This window comes from Pagrus major, chromosome 22 (genome assembly GCF_040436345.1).
Source record: "Pagrus major chromosome 22, Pma_NU_1.0".
NCBI lineage: Eukaryota > Metazoa > Chordata > Actinopteri > Spariformes > Sparidae > Pagrus > Pagrus major.
Window position 1 is genome coordinate 10311614 of NC_133236.1, and position 18111 is coordinate 10329724.

An 18111-nucleotide genomic window follows, 5' to 3' on the forward strand; every position below is an offset into this window, starting at 1 on the left:
ACCAATGGAACGGACGACAACATGAAAAACTACATCTGTGTACTTTCACACCTTTTATGTGATCACTGTGTGCAGCTGTGCTGTCCAAATAACAGACAGTATTTTGTAAAGTTAATCTAATAGCAGCTGATTTTATATAAATGTATCATATGGATTTAATCTTCTGTTGTATTTGGTATAAAGAGTTTAGATTATCACATATAACAATTGAAATGTTTTGTTGTTTACATCCGATATGTTCTGACACCTTTGTTGTTGTTTGTTGTTGCCTCGACACTCGGTACGAGGTGATAGTGCAACTTTAAAGTCAGCATCTTTTGTAGTTTCTGATTAAAAAGAGTTAAACATTTATAACATTTAATGTATTTTATGTGGGAAGAAAAATCCTGTTACACATACAAGCTTTCTTCTGTCATTTTAAAAACGGCTTGATATTCTCTATATTTTATGTTTTTATATATATATGTGTATTTTTAAAAGTTGGTTGACCATTTTTTGCATCAATAAACTTGTTCCAGCAATAAGCTGTCAACAGTGTTCCTCATAGATTCAGAGGGAACAAAGGGAATATAACTGTAGTTACTTCAATTTGAAAAGTCTCTTCATATTTGTGTCACTACTCACTCTTCATAATGTGTATCAGTGTCAAGCCCGTTCAGACATATGTTGTCCTGCATGTCAATCACCTTGTCTCAACATGATGCTTCATACTGTGGAATTGTTTTATATCTCATTTACATTTCTTTATGTTTTTTACTAAACTGGCACCAGATGTAGTTTCAAAATCAAAGTCAGGCGACTAAATGAAACCATTTTTGGGGGTTTGAACATTGTTTGGAACATTTAAAATAATATTAGCACAAAACTCAACAAAGTAAATGAAAAAGGTCTGGTCATTTTAGACATTTTAATGTAGAAATGTAACATATTATTACCTTGACATGTATTATACATATTACTATTACATCACCCCAGTTGTTTTGGCTCTTTGGAGCGATAAGAAAGCAGCAACATGTTTGTACTTCAGGTGTTCTTTGTGGAACAGATGAAAGAAAGACACCAAATAAAAGTTCTGACCTCATTTTATATCAAATTCAATTTGAGAGTATGAAGCACTCACATACAGGATGTACAGGCCTACACAGTATAATCACACAACAACAGAACACACAAATGAACACAATGAAATGTTAGTGAGTATATGATATGATTAGATGTAGTGGTCTTATGTTTCGTGGATGTGTTATAATGACTTATTCTTGCTGTCATTTTTTATTTTTAGTACGGAAGTCCTGAGGGGCGAGGGGGGATTTTTGTTCTGGTGCTCTTCTTTCTAAGTTCTAAAAATAAGTGACAAAGTTTGATGAGACGTCCTGTCAAAAATAATGGACAACATGTAGGTGAAGAACAACGTTTCCTCCATCAACTCACTACAATACACTGCCTCTAATGTTCTGTTTATAATGTGTACATACTGTAAATAAATCTATATTTACATGAGAGACGTTGTTTTGATTGTTCTGTAAGTCTTTTCATATCAGACACCCAGAAGATGTCAAGACCTCAAAGAGTTTATCAGCAACAAAGTTCATAATAATAAACTTTATTAACACTCAGAAACAGTTTCAAACTGACTTCCAGGCCACATTAATGAATAGAATATTAAAAGAAAGACAAGAAATTAATGTATGTGTTTTTATTGTATCCATTTGTCACAAGTCACATAATGAAAACTACAAATGGTAACAACATATCATATAAATGAAGTGAATCTGATATGAAATGTGTTCTACAGCATTTAAAGAGTTGATGAAAAAAGTTAAATATGAAAATCAAATCACTTGGCAATTAATTAAATCACTTACAACAGACGGAAATATGAAGACATAACTGTTTGAGACTTTAACTTGTGGAAAACAAAATCCACTTAATACAATGACTTTAAAGTGAAGAGTGCCCTCTGCTGACCTTTATCTTTAACACCAGCGTTAACAGATCACAGCTTTTCTTTCAAGCACACATACAGAGACAGAATGACAATCAGTAACAGACAGTAAATAACAAACACAAATCAAACAGCAGCACTTCATTTCAGTTTAAACTTCACATTACAACAAGAAAAGGTTAAAGCTCCACGAGAGAAAGTTAAATCTGATTATAAAATCTGGACAGACGATCAAAACTGAAAGATTCAAAGAAAACTTGATAAAAAACAAAAACAACACAAACAGAAAAAGTGAACATAATAAAATACATATAACAAAATACATAAAAGAAACAGTATATAAAGCGGTATCATGTATCATATTGTATATTTTCATACATGAAGAAAAATATCTTTATATCTAAAAAATCAACTGTTCTTACAAATACCACCTTTAAATGATGCCATGTTAATAAAAACAACTGCTCTCATATGAATGGATTTATTTACAATATGTTATTAAGATAACATAGATAAAGACATCACTTCCTCTGTGTCCTGTAACATCATACAACAAGCAGATCAGTTCAGCTGAAGCTTCATGACATCCTGCAGGAGTCCAGTACAGGAGAGATGAGATATGAATCATGATGTCATATTTTATTATGGATAAATACATCATGTAGAGAAATGAAAAGTATAAATGTGACATATATACAGCTGTAACTATACACTAGTGGTTGGAACTCATCACATGGAGCTTGGGGAAAAAAATCACAGAGTTGTTACACATGGTGTACGAGGTCGACATGTTTCAGTAAAGTAAACACAGAGCAGATTTCAGATCTGTCTAATAAGTGACAGAGTTTGATGAGACGTCCTGTCAAAATAATGAACAACATAAAGGTAAAGAACAACGTTTCCTCCATCAACTCCATTATTGTTTATCTCCTCTGACTCTTATATCCCATCCTCCATCGTTAAATCCTGCCTCCCTACAATCTCCCCATTAATCGCCATCATTATTAACTCCTCCCTCTCCTCTGGCTCCGTCCCCGAATCCCTCAAACTGGCCGCTGTCACCCCCATCCTCAAAAAACCCGGCCTGGATCCTGACATCATCTCAAACTTCCGTCCTATCTCAAACCTCCCTTTCCTGTCAAAGATTCTGGAACGTGTTGTCGCCTCACAAATCCAAACCGAGCACCGAAACCGCACCGAAACCGCTCTCCTTAAAATCACCAACGACCTCCTCCTCTCTGCGGCCACCTCAGTATACTCATCCTCCTTGACCTCACTGCAGCCTTCGACACCATCAACCACTCCATCCTCCTGTCCCGCCTACAAACATTTCTCAACATCACCGGCTCCGCTCTTTCCTGGCTCAAATCCTACCTCTCAGACAGACAACAGTTCATCCATGTCAACAACTGCTCCTCCTCCACTGTCCCCCTGCTTCAAGGCGTCCCCCAGGGCTCAGTGCTTGGTCCTCTCCTCTTCATCATTTATCTACTCCCCCTTGGCTCCATCATCCGTCGCCATGGTCTCCGTTTTCACTGCTATGCCGACGACATCCAACTCTACATCTCCACAAAATCCATCACCCCAGCCACCCCCTCTACCCTCACAAACTGCCTGTCCGAACTACAATCATGGCTGCAAAAAAACTTTCTCAAACTAAACTGTGACAAATCTGAAATCATACTCATCGGCCCAAAACCCCTCACCACATCGACCCAGAACTTCTCCCTCAGCTTTGACAACATCACCCTGTTTCCCTCTCCCTCCATCCGTAACCTTGGCATTATCCTGGACAGTACTCTTTCATTCGAACAGCACATCAGCCGCCTCACCCAAACTGCCTTCTTCCATCTAAAAAATATTGCCCGCCTCCGCCCACTACTCTCCTTCTCTGCAGCTGAGACTCTCATCCACGCATTTATCACTTCAAGACTTGACTACTGCAACAGCATCCTCTATGGTTCATCCTCCAAAGCCCTCAATAAACTTCAATACATCCAAAACTCTGCTGCCCGCCTCCTCATCCACACCCGCTCCCGTGAACATATCACCCCCGTACTCCAAAACCTTCACTGGCTCCCTGTCCCACACCGAATCAACTTCAAGCTCCTCCTACTCACCCATAAAGCCCTCCACAACCAGGCCCCTCCCTACCTCACGGACATGCTCCACCACCACACTCCTTCTCGAAACCTCAGATCCTCCGACGCTAACCTTCTCTCACCCCCCCTCAGGACCAAGCACCGTACCTGGGGGGACAGAGCCTTCTCCATTGTTGCCCCCTCCCTCTGGAATTCCCTCCCCAAACACATCCGCGACTGCCCAGACTCATCCACCTTCAAGTCATTACTCAAAACCCACCTCTTCAAATCCGCTTTCCATTTGCACCCGTAGCTGTTTGTTGTCCTCAACCTGTTCTCCCTAAAAACCTACACAGATCCATATCCTTCATACATTGTTCTTTTTTCTACATATTTCTCCTTTTATCGCACCATGCACTTGATTTTATACACCATGCACTTGATTTTATGTATTCTTATATGTATTCTATTCTTGTAAAGTGTCTTTGAGAGTTTTTAAAAGCGCTGTACAAATAAAATGTATTATTATTGTTATTATTATTATTATATCATGGACACTTACTGAACAACATGAAGGCGGGATGTGTTTTAACCGTCTCATTTACACTGTTGATCGAACTGTTTCCTCTGATCCTGCTGAGCTGGAGCTTTTCTTAAATCATCTGCTGGACTTATGTTAAATAAATATATAAAAAAAAGAACACAGCTACCACTGTTGCTGTCAGTCCCAGTGCACAGTAGAGGGCGATCATTCCCCAACTGACCCTGTTGGGTCTCTCAGGTGTGTCTGTGTTGGGTCTCTCAGGTTTGGGCCTTGCTGCTATAAAGAGACCAAACAACACAACAGCTGAAGTCGTGACATATTTCTCAGATACTGTGAGAATGAAGTGAAGGATTGTGGATTGTGGTCATCCTCAATACTTTTCTTCAGGTTCTTATTGATCCAAAAAAGCTGCTGAATTGAACCTGTTAATAAAGTTCTACTGACTTCTACTCAACCAACTTACCAGAGACGTTGAGCTGACATTCACCAAAGTCTGCACCATAGTTTGTCCTCACATCACACAGGTACCGGCCTGAGTCCTCAGTCCTGAGTCTGGACACATGAAGTCTGAGTCGTCCATCTCTGAGGACATCTTTGTCCAACTGGACTCGTCCTACAAACTGTTGATCCCGAGACTCTGGGACTTCAACACCTTCATTTAGACGAAACAGGACTGAGACTTTGTGATCAGTTATCATCTCACAGTGGATAAAAAGGGAGTTGGGGGAAGTGTCAGTTGTGGTTGTGAACATCCATTCCAGTGTGATGTTGTGGTTCTCCTCTGCCTGATAGGAGGTCTGTGTCACATTCACTACAAATGTTCCTGTTGAGGAGACAGAGAGGGAAAGTGAGGAGCAGACACACTGACAACTTTAACATGGCAGCCTTTAAACTCCATCTACACGTTTCTGTGGACAGTTTAGTGACGTCTCAGAGCTGCAGAGGCTCATCAACATCAACTGTTTGCTCACATGTGGGCTACTTTAACTGATTCATTGAATCACAGTGTAATAAAGTGAAGCTGGAAACTAACCACAGACACAGTTGAGGCTGATGAGCAGCAGGATCCTGCAGATCATCATATTTGATGACATGATTTTATAGTAAAAAGTGAATGAGTCCAGTTGAAACGCCCTGAAGAAGAAGAAAGCTGAAACATACAAAGTCAAAACAAGTTTGTTGATGATTGAACTTTACTAAATGTGCAGCAGAATAAAAGACAAACATGTTGAAATCCAGCGGCTGTTAGTAAAGTTCAGTAGAGACAAAACAGTCAGTTATAGACCAACGACGACTCATCCCAATCCACATTCACATCACTGTCACACAGGACATCAGGAGCTCACAGCTGACTGTTTGACTACATATTGATGAATGACTGTGTCTAACTGTGTAGATGAAGGTGGAGGTAAATATCAACACTGACTCCATTTAGTTCTGGTAGAATGTCCCTCATACAGCTGACTGACTCAACTGACTTCAACAAACATGATTACTTACAGTCAGAGATGAACTCCTGAAGTCTTTGGTCATTTGAGGAAGAATTCGTAAAGAGCTAGCAGATTAAAGTCATCTGGGTTAGGGGCCTTTTCGCTATCAGAGATGACAGATAATGATATAAGAAGCAACCAGCACTTTATCTGCTTCTGCCAGAAGACATCAGCTTTCGACAGAGACTCCTAGAGGTATTTGCAGACTTTAACACAACATGTAACCACATAGTTAAAAGCTGAACAGTAATGTTTGGCATATTCTACAGAGGACATGTTCAACTATGAGACACATGATGCCAAATTCACGGTTGTTTGTGTTTATTTGCAGTTGTTTTCTAATTTCTTTATATGTAGACACTGTTTATATGTGTTTCTAATGTATCAGTGTTACATGTTTACATCATTGACATTATGTCGTCACAACTCTACACTGTAGGACACCATGCAGCACTTGTTCAGTATTGTTCTCCACCAGTTGGAGCCGTTGTTGCTTCATAAGATGTCCACATACTTTTGGGCACTTTAGTGTTTTTATTATAAAGATAAATGATTTTCTGTTCTTTCACTTTAATCTGTTGAACCAAACAGCTGCTGGTGTATTTTTACTGACTTACCGTCAAAGCTGTTGGACTGAACTCTTCATCTTCACAGTTTAACCACTGGCGCCATCTTGTGTCAGAAGTACAATACAGCAGGTGTTTTTTTTAATGTAATTAAAATTTGGCCCATTCATGCTTATGGGGAAATTTTCAACTTTTGTTCTGCTGCTGCTTCAGCATACGTTCAGCTAGTAGTTCTACTACTACTGCTACTACTACTACAACTACTGCTACTACTACTACTACTACTACTACTGCTATTGCTACATAGGTCACTAACAGTGGACCGCGTCCCGAGTCCGGACCCAGACGCCGTCCTATACGGACCTGGACCTATACGAAATAAATTAAAAGTATTTAAAATTTTGACGGGGCGCTTTTATTTTGACCGGCGCAGCTTTACTGGTTTAGCGGATCAGGAAATCCACTGACCAATTGCATGCGAGTTAAGCCATCCCACGTGATGCTACTCAGCCAATCAAGAGAGGGAGAGGAGACAGAGAGAGATGAGTGAGCAAGCCACAAAGAAAAGTGAAATGTTAACATGTGCTAGCCCAGCTGGATGAAGCCATACCTAAGGTACCATGTGTAGGCTTAGCTGTAGATGAGCCCACTGATGTGTCTGACAATGCTCAGCTGTTAATTTATGTAAAGTTCTTCAACAAAGACCAGAAAGAGTTCTGTCTCTTTTTATAGTCTGAATGTGTTCTGGTGTAAAGTTTCCTGTGCAGGTTGAAGGTGAAACCAGTTATGTATGCTGGTATACCTCCAGCTTTCTCTCTTATATATCGATATGTGTTTGAAGCATCAGAATTAAATCATAAAGACAGAGCAAATGACAGGTACATGAGAACAGGGAGGAGCCAAGGACGTCATCACACACACACACACACACACACACACACACACACACACACACACACACACACAGAGCAAGGAACCCTGAAAGTGAAAGTATTCAGTCAGACCCCATTTTAAGACTACGCAGCAAAAGGAGAACAGCTGAAGTCTGAGGCAGGGTGAGTGTTAAAAACACATTTTAATTATTTACTGTGACTTTACTTACTGTGAGTCAGTTTTCTCCCTGTGGACTGTGGAGGAAAGAAATGTTGGAGTGAACTCAACAGTTTGATTCATCTGTGGACACAAAGTCCTGATTGGCTGAATAATACTCTTTAAACCTACAGTAACCCAAGAAAACAAGCACAGGTCTGAAGAAAACTGTCCAGGTGGACTTATGGCTGCTTTTATTATACTGTATAATGTGTGTGTGAAGGGGAGAGAGAGTGTGTGTTACTTCTTGCTCTCTCGGTCTTGTGTGACCCTTGAACGAACTTGTTTCCTGATTCTTGTGTCCTGAACTCACAGCTATTGTTTCACCTCTCAGACTGACTTCAGAGCAGAAGATGAGTGTTTGTGTGAAGGAGGAGGAGGACAGAGCAGAGTCTCCAGAATCCAGCTGTCTGTCTATGAAGAGTGACCAGTCCAAAAATCCTCCTATGAAGTTCAGTGATGAACCTGGACCATCAGACTCAAAGTAAGACAGCTGATACTTGTAGTGGAATTTCGGTTGCTTGACCATTCTGGAGAGATGAAGAAAACTCAGAGACACTGATGACTTAAGTTGAAGTAGTTTATATAACATGGCTACGGAGGAACACATAACAGTACAACTGTATGCACACTGTAATGCCAAATCAATTCCTCCCGAACTTTCTCTAGTGTTCAGGTTATATCCTCTCAGCTCAGGAACGTGGGAGACAGTCAGTCTGCTACCGCGGATAGGTCGAAGGCCATCCTATGAGTGGACATAAACAACAGCCTTGGTTTGCAGTGTTGGGGAAGTTACTTTGCAAGCATAGCTTGTAAAACTAGATGTAGTTCAGCCTGGCAGTAGTTTGAACAAACTACATTTCTACCCCTGGAGAAATGTAGTTTGTAAAACTACTGCTAAAAAAAGTAGCTTAAGCAACTACTTATACTCTTTATACTCATTTAACTCAGCGTTAAATAAATCAACATATGGTGTATATGAAACAAAATATAATAGCCTACAAAAAATTCACATGCCAGCAGAAATATGCCTCTCAACTCAAGTTTTATTTTTTAAAGAACAAAAGCTGACATTTTTGCTCAACATCACAGGAACTTCAGAGGCACTAACACTTAGGCACTAAAACTAGATGCCAGGGCAGAATCGCTTGTTGACACGACACATGAGCAGTCTCTCAAAGTTTTTATCAGACAGTCGGCTCCGTTTGGCACTAAAAACATCTTTGCACTGCCTTCCTTGGCACAAAGACCCACCCACTCTGTGAAGCATTTGAGTGCTGCCTGGGCAAGCCAGTTAGAGGCAGCGTTGGCTTAGCATGTCATGATGTGTTTCATGCCTTTTTTCAAAGAAAAATAAAATAAAATTTATATTGTATAGCTCTTTTTTTATTAAAAAAAATATTTCATGTTATTGGCCAAAATTGTAGTTTGTAAATTGAGTACTTAAACTACAAAAAATGACCCAAAAAGTAGTTGAAATACTTGATGCAGCACAAAATATTAATGTAGTTTAACTACCAGCAAGTTACAGCAAATTGTAGTTAAGCTAGGTAGTTCAACTGCATGTAGTTTAAGTCTCCCCAACACTGTTGGTTTGTCAGAGATTCGTTTTGTAAGGATATCTACAGCTGCTTCGAACTGCTAAGTTTGCAAGGACCATGTGAGATATGGACTTACAGATCAAGAGGTCGCTGTGGCCTCATCCATACATTATTTGGCCTGGTCTCCCAGCCTTTACATTGTGCACATCAGAAATCTTATCCTGTGGGGCCTCATAGATTTTTCTCCAACAATACTAACTCATTTATGTGACTTTTTTCAGTTCCCTCTCACAATGACATGTTTTGTTTATGTTGTGTTTGTATATTTCAACAACAATGTATTTGCTAACTAACTTTAACAAACCTTTTGGGAGTCATGACAGAGAGATTATTCGTCCCATCTTCCTCTTAGTGCTGTCAGTCATGTAAAAATGGACAGGAGGAGTTTGCTCCCTAAATTAATTTGTAATTAGACTTTTTTTCAAGGATTCATGTGATATAAATAAAAACATGTTGGTGTTTTCAGAGTTCAGTCCAATAGACAGAGAGCAGAGTCTCCAGTATCCAGCTGTCTGTCTATGAAGAGTGACCAGTCCAAAAATCCTCCTATGAAGTTCAGTAATGAACCTGGACCATCAGACTCAAAGTAAGTTACTGTTCTTACTGTAAACTGACGTGATGAAGATGATGCTTTGAGCATGAAGACAAAATGTTGTCTTAAAGAACTATTCCTGCAGATACTGTTTCAAACTGAGATGATCTTAATCTGGATTTAATAGCCACAAACTACTGATGGTATTTCTGGAGAACGTCTCTCTCTCTATTCTGTGCAGAGCAGGTAGAGGTACAGGAGGGATAGAGCGAGGGGAGATTGTCCACTTGTTAAACCATTACGAATGCTGTTGTTCTCTCACACTTACAAAATGCTAAAATGGGTCATCAGATATACTCCAGTGGCTGTTAATATACCTTGTTGGCCCACCGAAGTAAATGTGTGGGAAACACTACATAATGTGTACGTGAGTGAGAGGGTGTCGGTCTGCCACAAATACATGAACGTATGGGAAACCTCATCGGTGTGCACCTGTTGTGCATATTGATGAGCTAGTTTGTGGATCGACTTTATTGATGGTCTATGTTTATGAAGAACACAACCACAAAAAAATTAATCATGACATTGAAAACCAAATCCTACCAAACAAAACACCAAATGTTTTTTTTTTTTTTTCTTGGTTTGTTTTTCTTTGGGGAAGTTTTGAAATACATGTATGCCTTCATTTCATAGTTAAGAAGTTGTGTCATAGTTAAAAAGTCGTGTCATATTTAAAGAGTCATCTCTCATGGCTAAAAAGTCGTTTAATAGTTAAAAATGATTTTGTGGTTAAAAAGTCATGTCATAGTTAAAAAGTCATTTAATAGTTAAAAAGGATTTTGTGGTTAAAAAGTCATCTCATGGGTAAAAAGTCATCTCTCGTAGTTAACAAGTCATCTCATAGTTAAAAAGTCATTTCATAGTTAAAAATGATTTTGTGGTTAAAAAGTCATGTCATAGTTAAAAAGTCATTTCATAGTTAAAGAGTCGTGTCATATTTAAAAAGTCATCTCTCGTAGTTAACAAGTCATTCAATAGTTAAAAATGATTTTGTGGTTAAAAAGTCATCTCATGGTTAAAAAGTGTCATAGTTAAAAAGTCATTTCATAGTTAAAAAGTCATTTAATAGTTAGAAATGATTTTGTGGTTAAAAAGTCATCTCATGGGTAAAAAGTCATCTCTCGTAGTTAACAAGTCATCTCATAGTTAAGAAGTCATTTCATAGTTAAAAAGTCATTTCATAGTTAAAAATGATTTTGTGGTTAAAAAGTTGTTTCATAGTTAAAAAGTTGTGTCATAGTTAAAAGTTGTGTCATAGTTAAAAAAGTCAGCTCATAGTTAAAAAGTAATCTCATAGTTAAAGTCATCTCATAGTTAAAAAGTAATCTTTCCTAGTTAAAGTAATCTCATAGTTAAAGTCATCTCATAGTTAAAAAGTCATCTCATAGTTAAAAAAAGTAAAAAGTTGGGAAGTTTTGGGTGAACCAGGTTTTTATTTCAGAGATGCAGTCATTGAGGGAGGTGGGTGGGAGAGAGGATGAAGGTTTAGTGGTGAGGTAAAGCTGGGTGTCATCGGCATAGCAGTGGAAGTGAATGTTAAAGTTGCGGAAGATGTTGCCGAGGGGAAGGAGGTAGATGAAGAAGAGGAGGGGCCCCAGGACAGAGCCCTGGGGCACACCTGAGGTGACAGAGGAGGGGGTGGATTTGAGGGACTTGAGTTGGATGAATTGAGTGCGGCCAGAGAAGTAGGATGTGAACCAGTCCAGGGGAGTGTGGGTGATGCCAATGGAGGATAGCCTGCTGAGCAGGGTGGTGTGAGAGATGGTGTCAAAAGCTGCACTCACGTCGAGGAGGATGAGGATGGTGAGGAGTCCAGAGTCAGATGCCATAAGGAGGTCATTGGTGATTTTGATAAGTGCAGTTTCCGTGCTATGGAGTGGGCGGAAGCCGGACTGGAACTGTCATACAGATTATTGTGGGATAGGTGAGAATGGAGCTGGGAGGCAACTGTTGTCATAGTTAAAAAGTCATCTCATAGTTACAAAGTCATGTCATAGTTAAAAAGTCATCTCATAGTTAAAAAGGCGTGTCAGAGTTAAAAAGTCATCTCATAGTTAAAAAGGCATGTCAGAGTTAAAAAGTCATCTCATAGTTAAATAGGCGTGTCATAGTTAAAAAGTCATCTCATAGTTAAAAAGTCATCTCATAGTTAAAGAGTCATGTCAGAGTTAAAAAGTCATCTCATAGTTAAAAGGTCATCTCATAGTTAAAGAGTCATGTCAGAGTTAAAAAGTCATCTCATAGTTAAAAAGTCATCTCATAGTTAAAGAGTCATGTCAGAGTTAAAAAGACATCTCATAGTTAAAAAGTCGTCTCATAGTTAAAAAGTCATCTGTCAAAGTTAAAAAGTCATCTCAGTTAAAAAGTTATCTCATAGTTAAAAAGTCATGTCATAGTTAAAGGAACTTGGGGCAGGATCAAGAAATAAGACTCAATAGTGACACGACGGCCGTTGCGGCCGTTAGAGTAACTGCAGCCATCAGCCAAGCCGGTGCGGGAGCGCGCATGAACTCTTCACAGCAGTGCAGCCGATGCCTTATCCCCTACACACGAGAAAGTCTTGCTGTGTGTAGCGACACACAAGCGCGGCGATTTACCGTTACAGTCTGAAAGGCACAGGCGAAAGCAAAGACGGCTTATTGGGGGACAGAAATATCGTCTCTGATACGGGATTGCTTTGTGTAAGCAGCTAATGTCAATACACAGACACAAACAAACCGTTAGCCTGTGGCTACAGCCAGCTGCTAACGTCACCTCCCGGATAACAGGTTGGGCTTTTGGTCCCATATATAAAAGGGACATATTTCTAACTCTTCTCATAGTTAAAAAGTCGTGTCATAGTTAAAAGTCATCTCATGGTTAAAAGTCATAGTTAAAAGTCATGTCATGGTTAAAAGTCATGTCATAGTTAAAAGTCATGTCATAATGGTCGACCACAGTTATTGAGAACACTTTTAACTCCAGGTTCAAACTGACTAAACAGAAGAGTTGAAATAACACAAACAGCCATTTTTATTCCAGACTGAATGCTGAATTCAGTCAGAAAAGTAAAGACAGTTTTACTGTCCTCTGTCAGCTGATCTGAGCTTCTCAACAGTGTCAACCAATATTTTTAGAAACAATCAACAAATGGTTTTAGTTCTAAAGAAATGTCTTCACAGAGAGAAGAGGAGGCATGTTTCTGTGGAGGAGCAGCCGTCCTGCTGTGTTTCCTGTCAGGACATCCTGAAGGATCCAGTCTCTACCAGCTGTGGACACTGGTTCTGCAGACAGTGCATCACATACTTGGACCAGTCTGCTTCACCTGGACACTCCTCCTGTCCCCAGTGCGGGAAAAGATCCAGAACAAGAGCTGGACTGCAGACAGCCAGCCTGACCAGCACTGTACAAAGTAAGACTATATATCTGTCTGCTGATGTCTTCATGTCTGAACACACTACTTGTTGTTTTAATACATTTGTTATGTCACACATTAACCAATCAGAAAGCTGTTTGTTCTCTGTATGCATAGATGGAGATGGAGAAGTGTCAGACAGCAGCTTGAGACAAAACACCACTTTAAACAACAGTCCACATTAGCAAGATGAAATTGAAGTGCAGACTTTCAGCTTTAATTTGAGGGTATTTACCTAAAGTAATTGGACAATTGAGTCAAAAGCTGTTTCATGAGCAGTTGTGGGCTATTCCCTCGTTATTTCATCATCAATTAAGCAGGTAAAAGGTCTGGAGTTGATTTCAGGTGTGGCATTTTCATTTGGAAGCTGTTGCTGCAAATCTACAACCTGCAGTCTAAGGAGCTCTCAATGCAAGTGAAACAGGCCATCCTTAGGCTGTGAAAAAAGAAAAAATCCATCAGAGAGATAGCAGAGACATTAGGAGTGGCCAAATCAACAGTTTGGTACATTCTGAGTAAAAAGGAACGCACTGGTGAGCTCGGCAATACAAAAAGGCCCCGACAACCACGGAAGACAACAGCGGTTGATGATCGCAGGATCCTTTCCATGGTAAAGAAGAACCCCTTCACAACATCTAGTTAAGTGAAGAAGACTCTCCAGGAAGTAGGCGTATCATTATCCAAGTCTACTATAAAGAGAAGACTTCACGAGAGCAAATACAGAGGGTTCACCACAAAGTGCAACCATTCATAAGCTTCAAGAATAGAAAGGCCAGATTAGGTTTTGCCAGAACACATCTAAAAAAGCCAGCCCAGTTCTGGAACAGCGCTCTTTGGGCAGATGAAACTAAAATCAACCTGTACCAGAATGATGAGAAGAGAAAAGTATGGAGAAGGCTTGGAACGGCTCATGATCTGAAGCACACCACATCATCTGTAAAACATGGTGGAGGCAGCGTAATGGCATGGGCATGCATGGCTTCCAATGGCGCTGGGTCACTTGTGTTTATTGATGATATTACAGAAGACGGAAGCAGCCGCATGAATTCTGAAGTCTATAGGAACGTTCTGTCTGCTCACATTCAGCCAAATTCAGCAAAGTTGATTGGACGGCACTTGATTGGATTGCGAAAGCAACCCAGGAGTTTTTCAAGGCAAATAAGTGGAATATTCTACAATGGCCGAGTCAGTTACCTGATCTCAATCCGATCGAGCATGCATTCTGCTTGCTTAAGACAAAACTTAAAGGAATAGTTCACTCTAGAACAAAATTCAGTCATTATCGACTCACCCTCATGCTGATGAGATCTCCGGTGTAGTTTCTTATTCCTCAAAGTGCAGCTGGAGACCCGCGGGGGTACCCTCTGGCAACAATAATCCATATAAGGAGCGTCAATTGTGCCCTAGAGGAAAAGGTCCATAAAACTACACAAAAACTCTGTAATATTCCTCCATACTGCTCGTCCGCTGCAATCCAAGTGTCCTGAAGTGGCAACATCCAGAGTTTACTCGAAACGACGTCATTTAGTACATTTTTCTAACCTAAACAGTCACTATGCTATATCTGCCTGGAGGCACGCTCCGCATTCACGCGAGTCTCCCTCACAGCGTTTGCACTACTGAAGCCGCGCCAGACAAGACGGACGAGCAGTATGGAGGAATATTACAAAGTTTTTGTGTAGTTTTATGGACCTTTTCGTCTCGGGCACAATTGATGCTCGTTATATGGATTATTGTTGCCGGACAGTACCCCCGCGGGTCTCCAGCTGCACTTTGAGGAATAAGAAACTACACCGGACTTCTCATCAGCATGAGGGTGAGTCGATAATGACTGAATTTTGTTTTAGAGTGAACTATTCCTTTAAGGTAGAAAGACCTGCAAAGAAACAACAACTGAAGACAGCTGCAGTCAAGGCCTGGCCAAGCATCACAAAGGAGGAAACCCAGCGTTTAGTGATGTCCATGGGTTCCAGATTTCAGGCAGTCATCGCCTGCAAAGGACTTCTTAACAAAATATTAAGAATGAACATTTTATTTATGATTATATTAATTTGTCAAATTACTTTAGGTCCCTTGAAATGAGGGGACTATGTATGAAAATGTTTGCAATTCCTAAACACTTCCTTCAGTTATGATGTAAATACCCTCAAATTAAAGCTGAAAGTCTGCACTGCAATTTTATTTCAATTATTTCATTTCAAATCCATTGTGGTAGCATACAGGGCCAAAATTATGAAAATTGTGTCACTGTCCAAATATTTCCGGACCTTACTGTAGGTTCTTTGAATCGCTCTCAGTCTGGCCCCTCCTCTGGGGCTATTTAGCTTTGCGAGACCCTGCCAGGGGCTAATGCCCCCGACAACAGAGCTCCGAGGATCACAGGGACACACAAACCTCTCCACGACGTTAAGGTGGAAAGAAAGAAAAAGAAAACAACAAACATATTCTTATACTGATGGTTTTTAACTTGTAATGAAAAGACCATTGACTGCTGAATGTCAAATTGTATTTTTTGTCTTCCACTTTTTCTCCTTTTTCAGTGAATGTTGGTCTGCAGGAGGTTTTCCATGAACATAAGATCAGTCTGAGGAGGAGATGTGAACGTGTGACTGAAGGAAGTGATGAAACAGGAAGTGGAACCCTCCTTAACAAGATCTACACTGAGCTCTACATCACAGAGGGACAGAGTGAAGAGGTTAATACCCAACATGAGGTGAGCCAGCTTGAGACAGTTTCCAAGAAGAAGACCTTCAGTGAAAGTCCAATCAAGTGCTGCGACATCTTTAAAGCCTCACCTGACCAACAGAGACGCATCAGAGTCGTTCTGACGAACGGCATCGCTGGCATTGGAAAAACCTTCTCGGTGCAGAAGTTCACTCTGGACTGGGCAGAGGGCTCTGAAAACCAAGATGTCAGTCTGCTGGTTCTGCTTTCGTTCAGGGAGCTGAACCTGATCAGAGATGAGCAGTACAGTCTTCTCAGGCTGCTCCATGTTTTCCATCCAACATTACAGAAGGTGACAGCAGAGAAGCTCGCTGTCTGTAAACTTCTGTTCATCTTTGACGGCCTGGATGAAAGCAGACTTTCACTGGATTTCAAGAACAAAGAGGTCGTGTCTGATGTCACACAGAAGTCATCAGTCAGCGTGCTGCTGACAAACCTCATCGAGGGGAATCTGCTTCCCTCGTCCCTCGTCTGGATAACTTCCCGACCTGCAGCAGCCAATCAGATCCCTCCTTCACGTGTTGACAGGGTAATAGAAGTAGGAGGCTTCACTGACGCCCAGAAGGAGGAGTACTTCAGGAGGAGGTTCAGTGATGAAGATCTGTCCAGCAGAATCATCTCACACATCAAGACCTCCAGGAGCCTCCACATCATGTGTCTGATCCCAGTCTTCTGCTGGATCACTGCTACAGTTCTGGACCACATGTTGACTACAGACCAGAGAGGAGAGCTGCCCAAGACCCTGACTGACATGTACTCACACTTCCTGCTCATTCAGACAAAGAGGAAGAAGCAGAAGTACGATGAGGGACGTGAGACGAGTCCACAGGAGCTGACGAAGGCTGACAGGGAAGTTCTTCTGAAGCTGGGGAGGCTGGCGTTTGAACATCTGGAGGAAGGAAACATCATGTTCTACCAAGAAGACCTGGAGCGGTGTGGTCTTAATGTCACAGAGGCCTCGGTGTACTCAGGAGTTTGTACAGAGATTTTCAGAAGAGAGAGTGTGATCTTCCAGAAAACAGTCTACTGCTTTGTTCATCTGAGCGTTCAGGAGTTTCTGGCTGCAGTCTACAAGTTCCACTGTTACACCAACAGGAACACAGAGGAGGACTTCCTGGGAGGACATGAGGAGGATGATCAGGATGAGGATGAAGAGAACGTCTTGAGAGGTCGGAGGTATAAAAACAGTGACTCTTCCCTGGATGACTTCCTGAGGAGTGCCATGCAGAAATCCCTCAAAAGTAAAAATGGTCACCTGGACCTGTTTGTTCGCTTCCTTCATGGCCTCTCTCTGACGTCCAACCAGAGACTCTTAGCAGGCCTGTTGGGTCAGACAGACAACAGTCCAGAAATCATCCAGAGAGCCATCAACAACCTGAAGGAGATGAACAGTGATAAGATCTCTCCTGACAGAACCATCAACATCTTCCACTGTCTGACGGAGATGAACGACCACTCAGTCCATCAGGAGATCCAAGACTTCCTGAAGTCAGAGAACAGATCAGAGAGGGAACTCTCTGAGATCCACTGCTCAGCTCTGGCCTACATGCTGCAGATGTCAGAGGAGGTTCTGGATGAGTTGGACACACAGAACTACAACACATCACAACAGGGAAAACAGAGACTGATTCCAGCTGTGAGGAACTGTAGAAAGGCTCGGTAAGTCCAGATGTGATTAACATTAAAAATCGCGGTAAAGCTGAAGCCTTCATTATTAAAGACAAAAACACTTTACACACATGCATTATATAAAACCTCAACACGATACATGTTTTCCTGAACAAGTATGAAACCTGCTGATTGAATCGATTATCATCACCAAGCTCAGAGATGAAATGACATGTAGTCGTCTACTTTCCAAAACATTTACTTCAGCCAGGTGAACTCCACCTGAGACAAATGATTACCCATCAAATGATAATAACTCAATCTTTAGTACTAATTATACTATTGATGCAGTAGAAGACGTTGAATTAATTTAATGGGAGGTGAAAAGCAGACGGAGTGACAGAATAAAATGCATCAAAGAACAAAATCCACACAAACACATGACTGAGGTAAACACATACGAGTGCAGTGAATTTA

The 18111-nt window shown here is 40.8% G+C and overlaps 1 protein-coding gene across 1 annotated transcript in view; it reads left to right on the forward strand.

The window, feature by feature from the left end:
- Positions 1 to 12001: 12001 nt before the first annotated feature.
- Positions 12002 to 18111, forward strand: part of LOC141017701 (uncharacterized) — a 49852-nt gene continuing 43742 nt past the window's right edge. Inside the window, exons 1-2 of the mRNA XM_073492434.1 lie at positions 12002 to 13299; positions 15843 to 17685. Coding sequence (XP_073348535.1) covers positions 13038 to 13299; positions 15843 to 17685 — 2105 coding nt within the window. The 5' untranslated portion in view covers positions 12002 to 13037. The remainder of the gene's footprint in view (positions 13300 to 15842; positions 17686 to 18111) is intronic.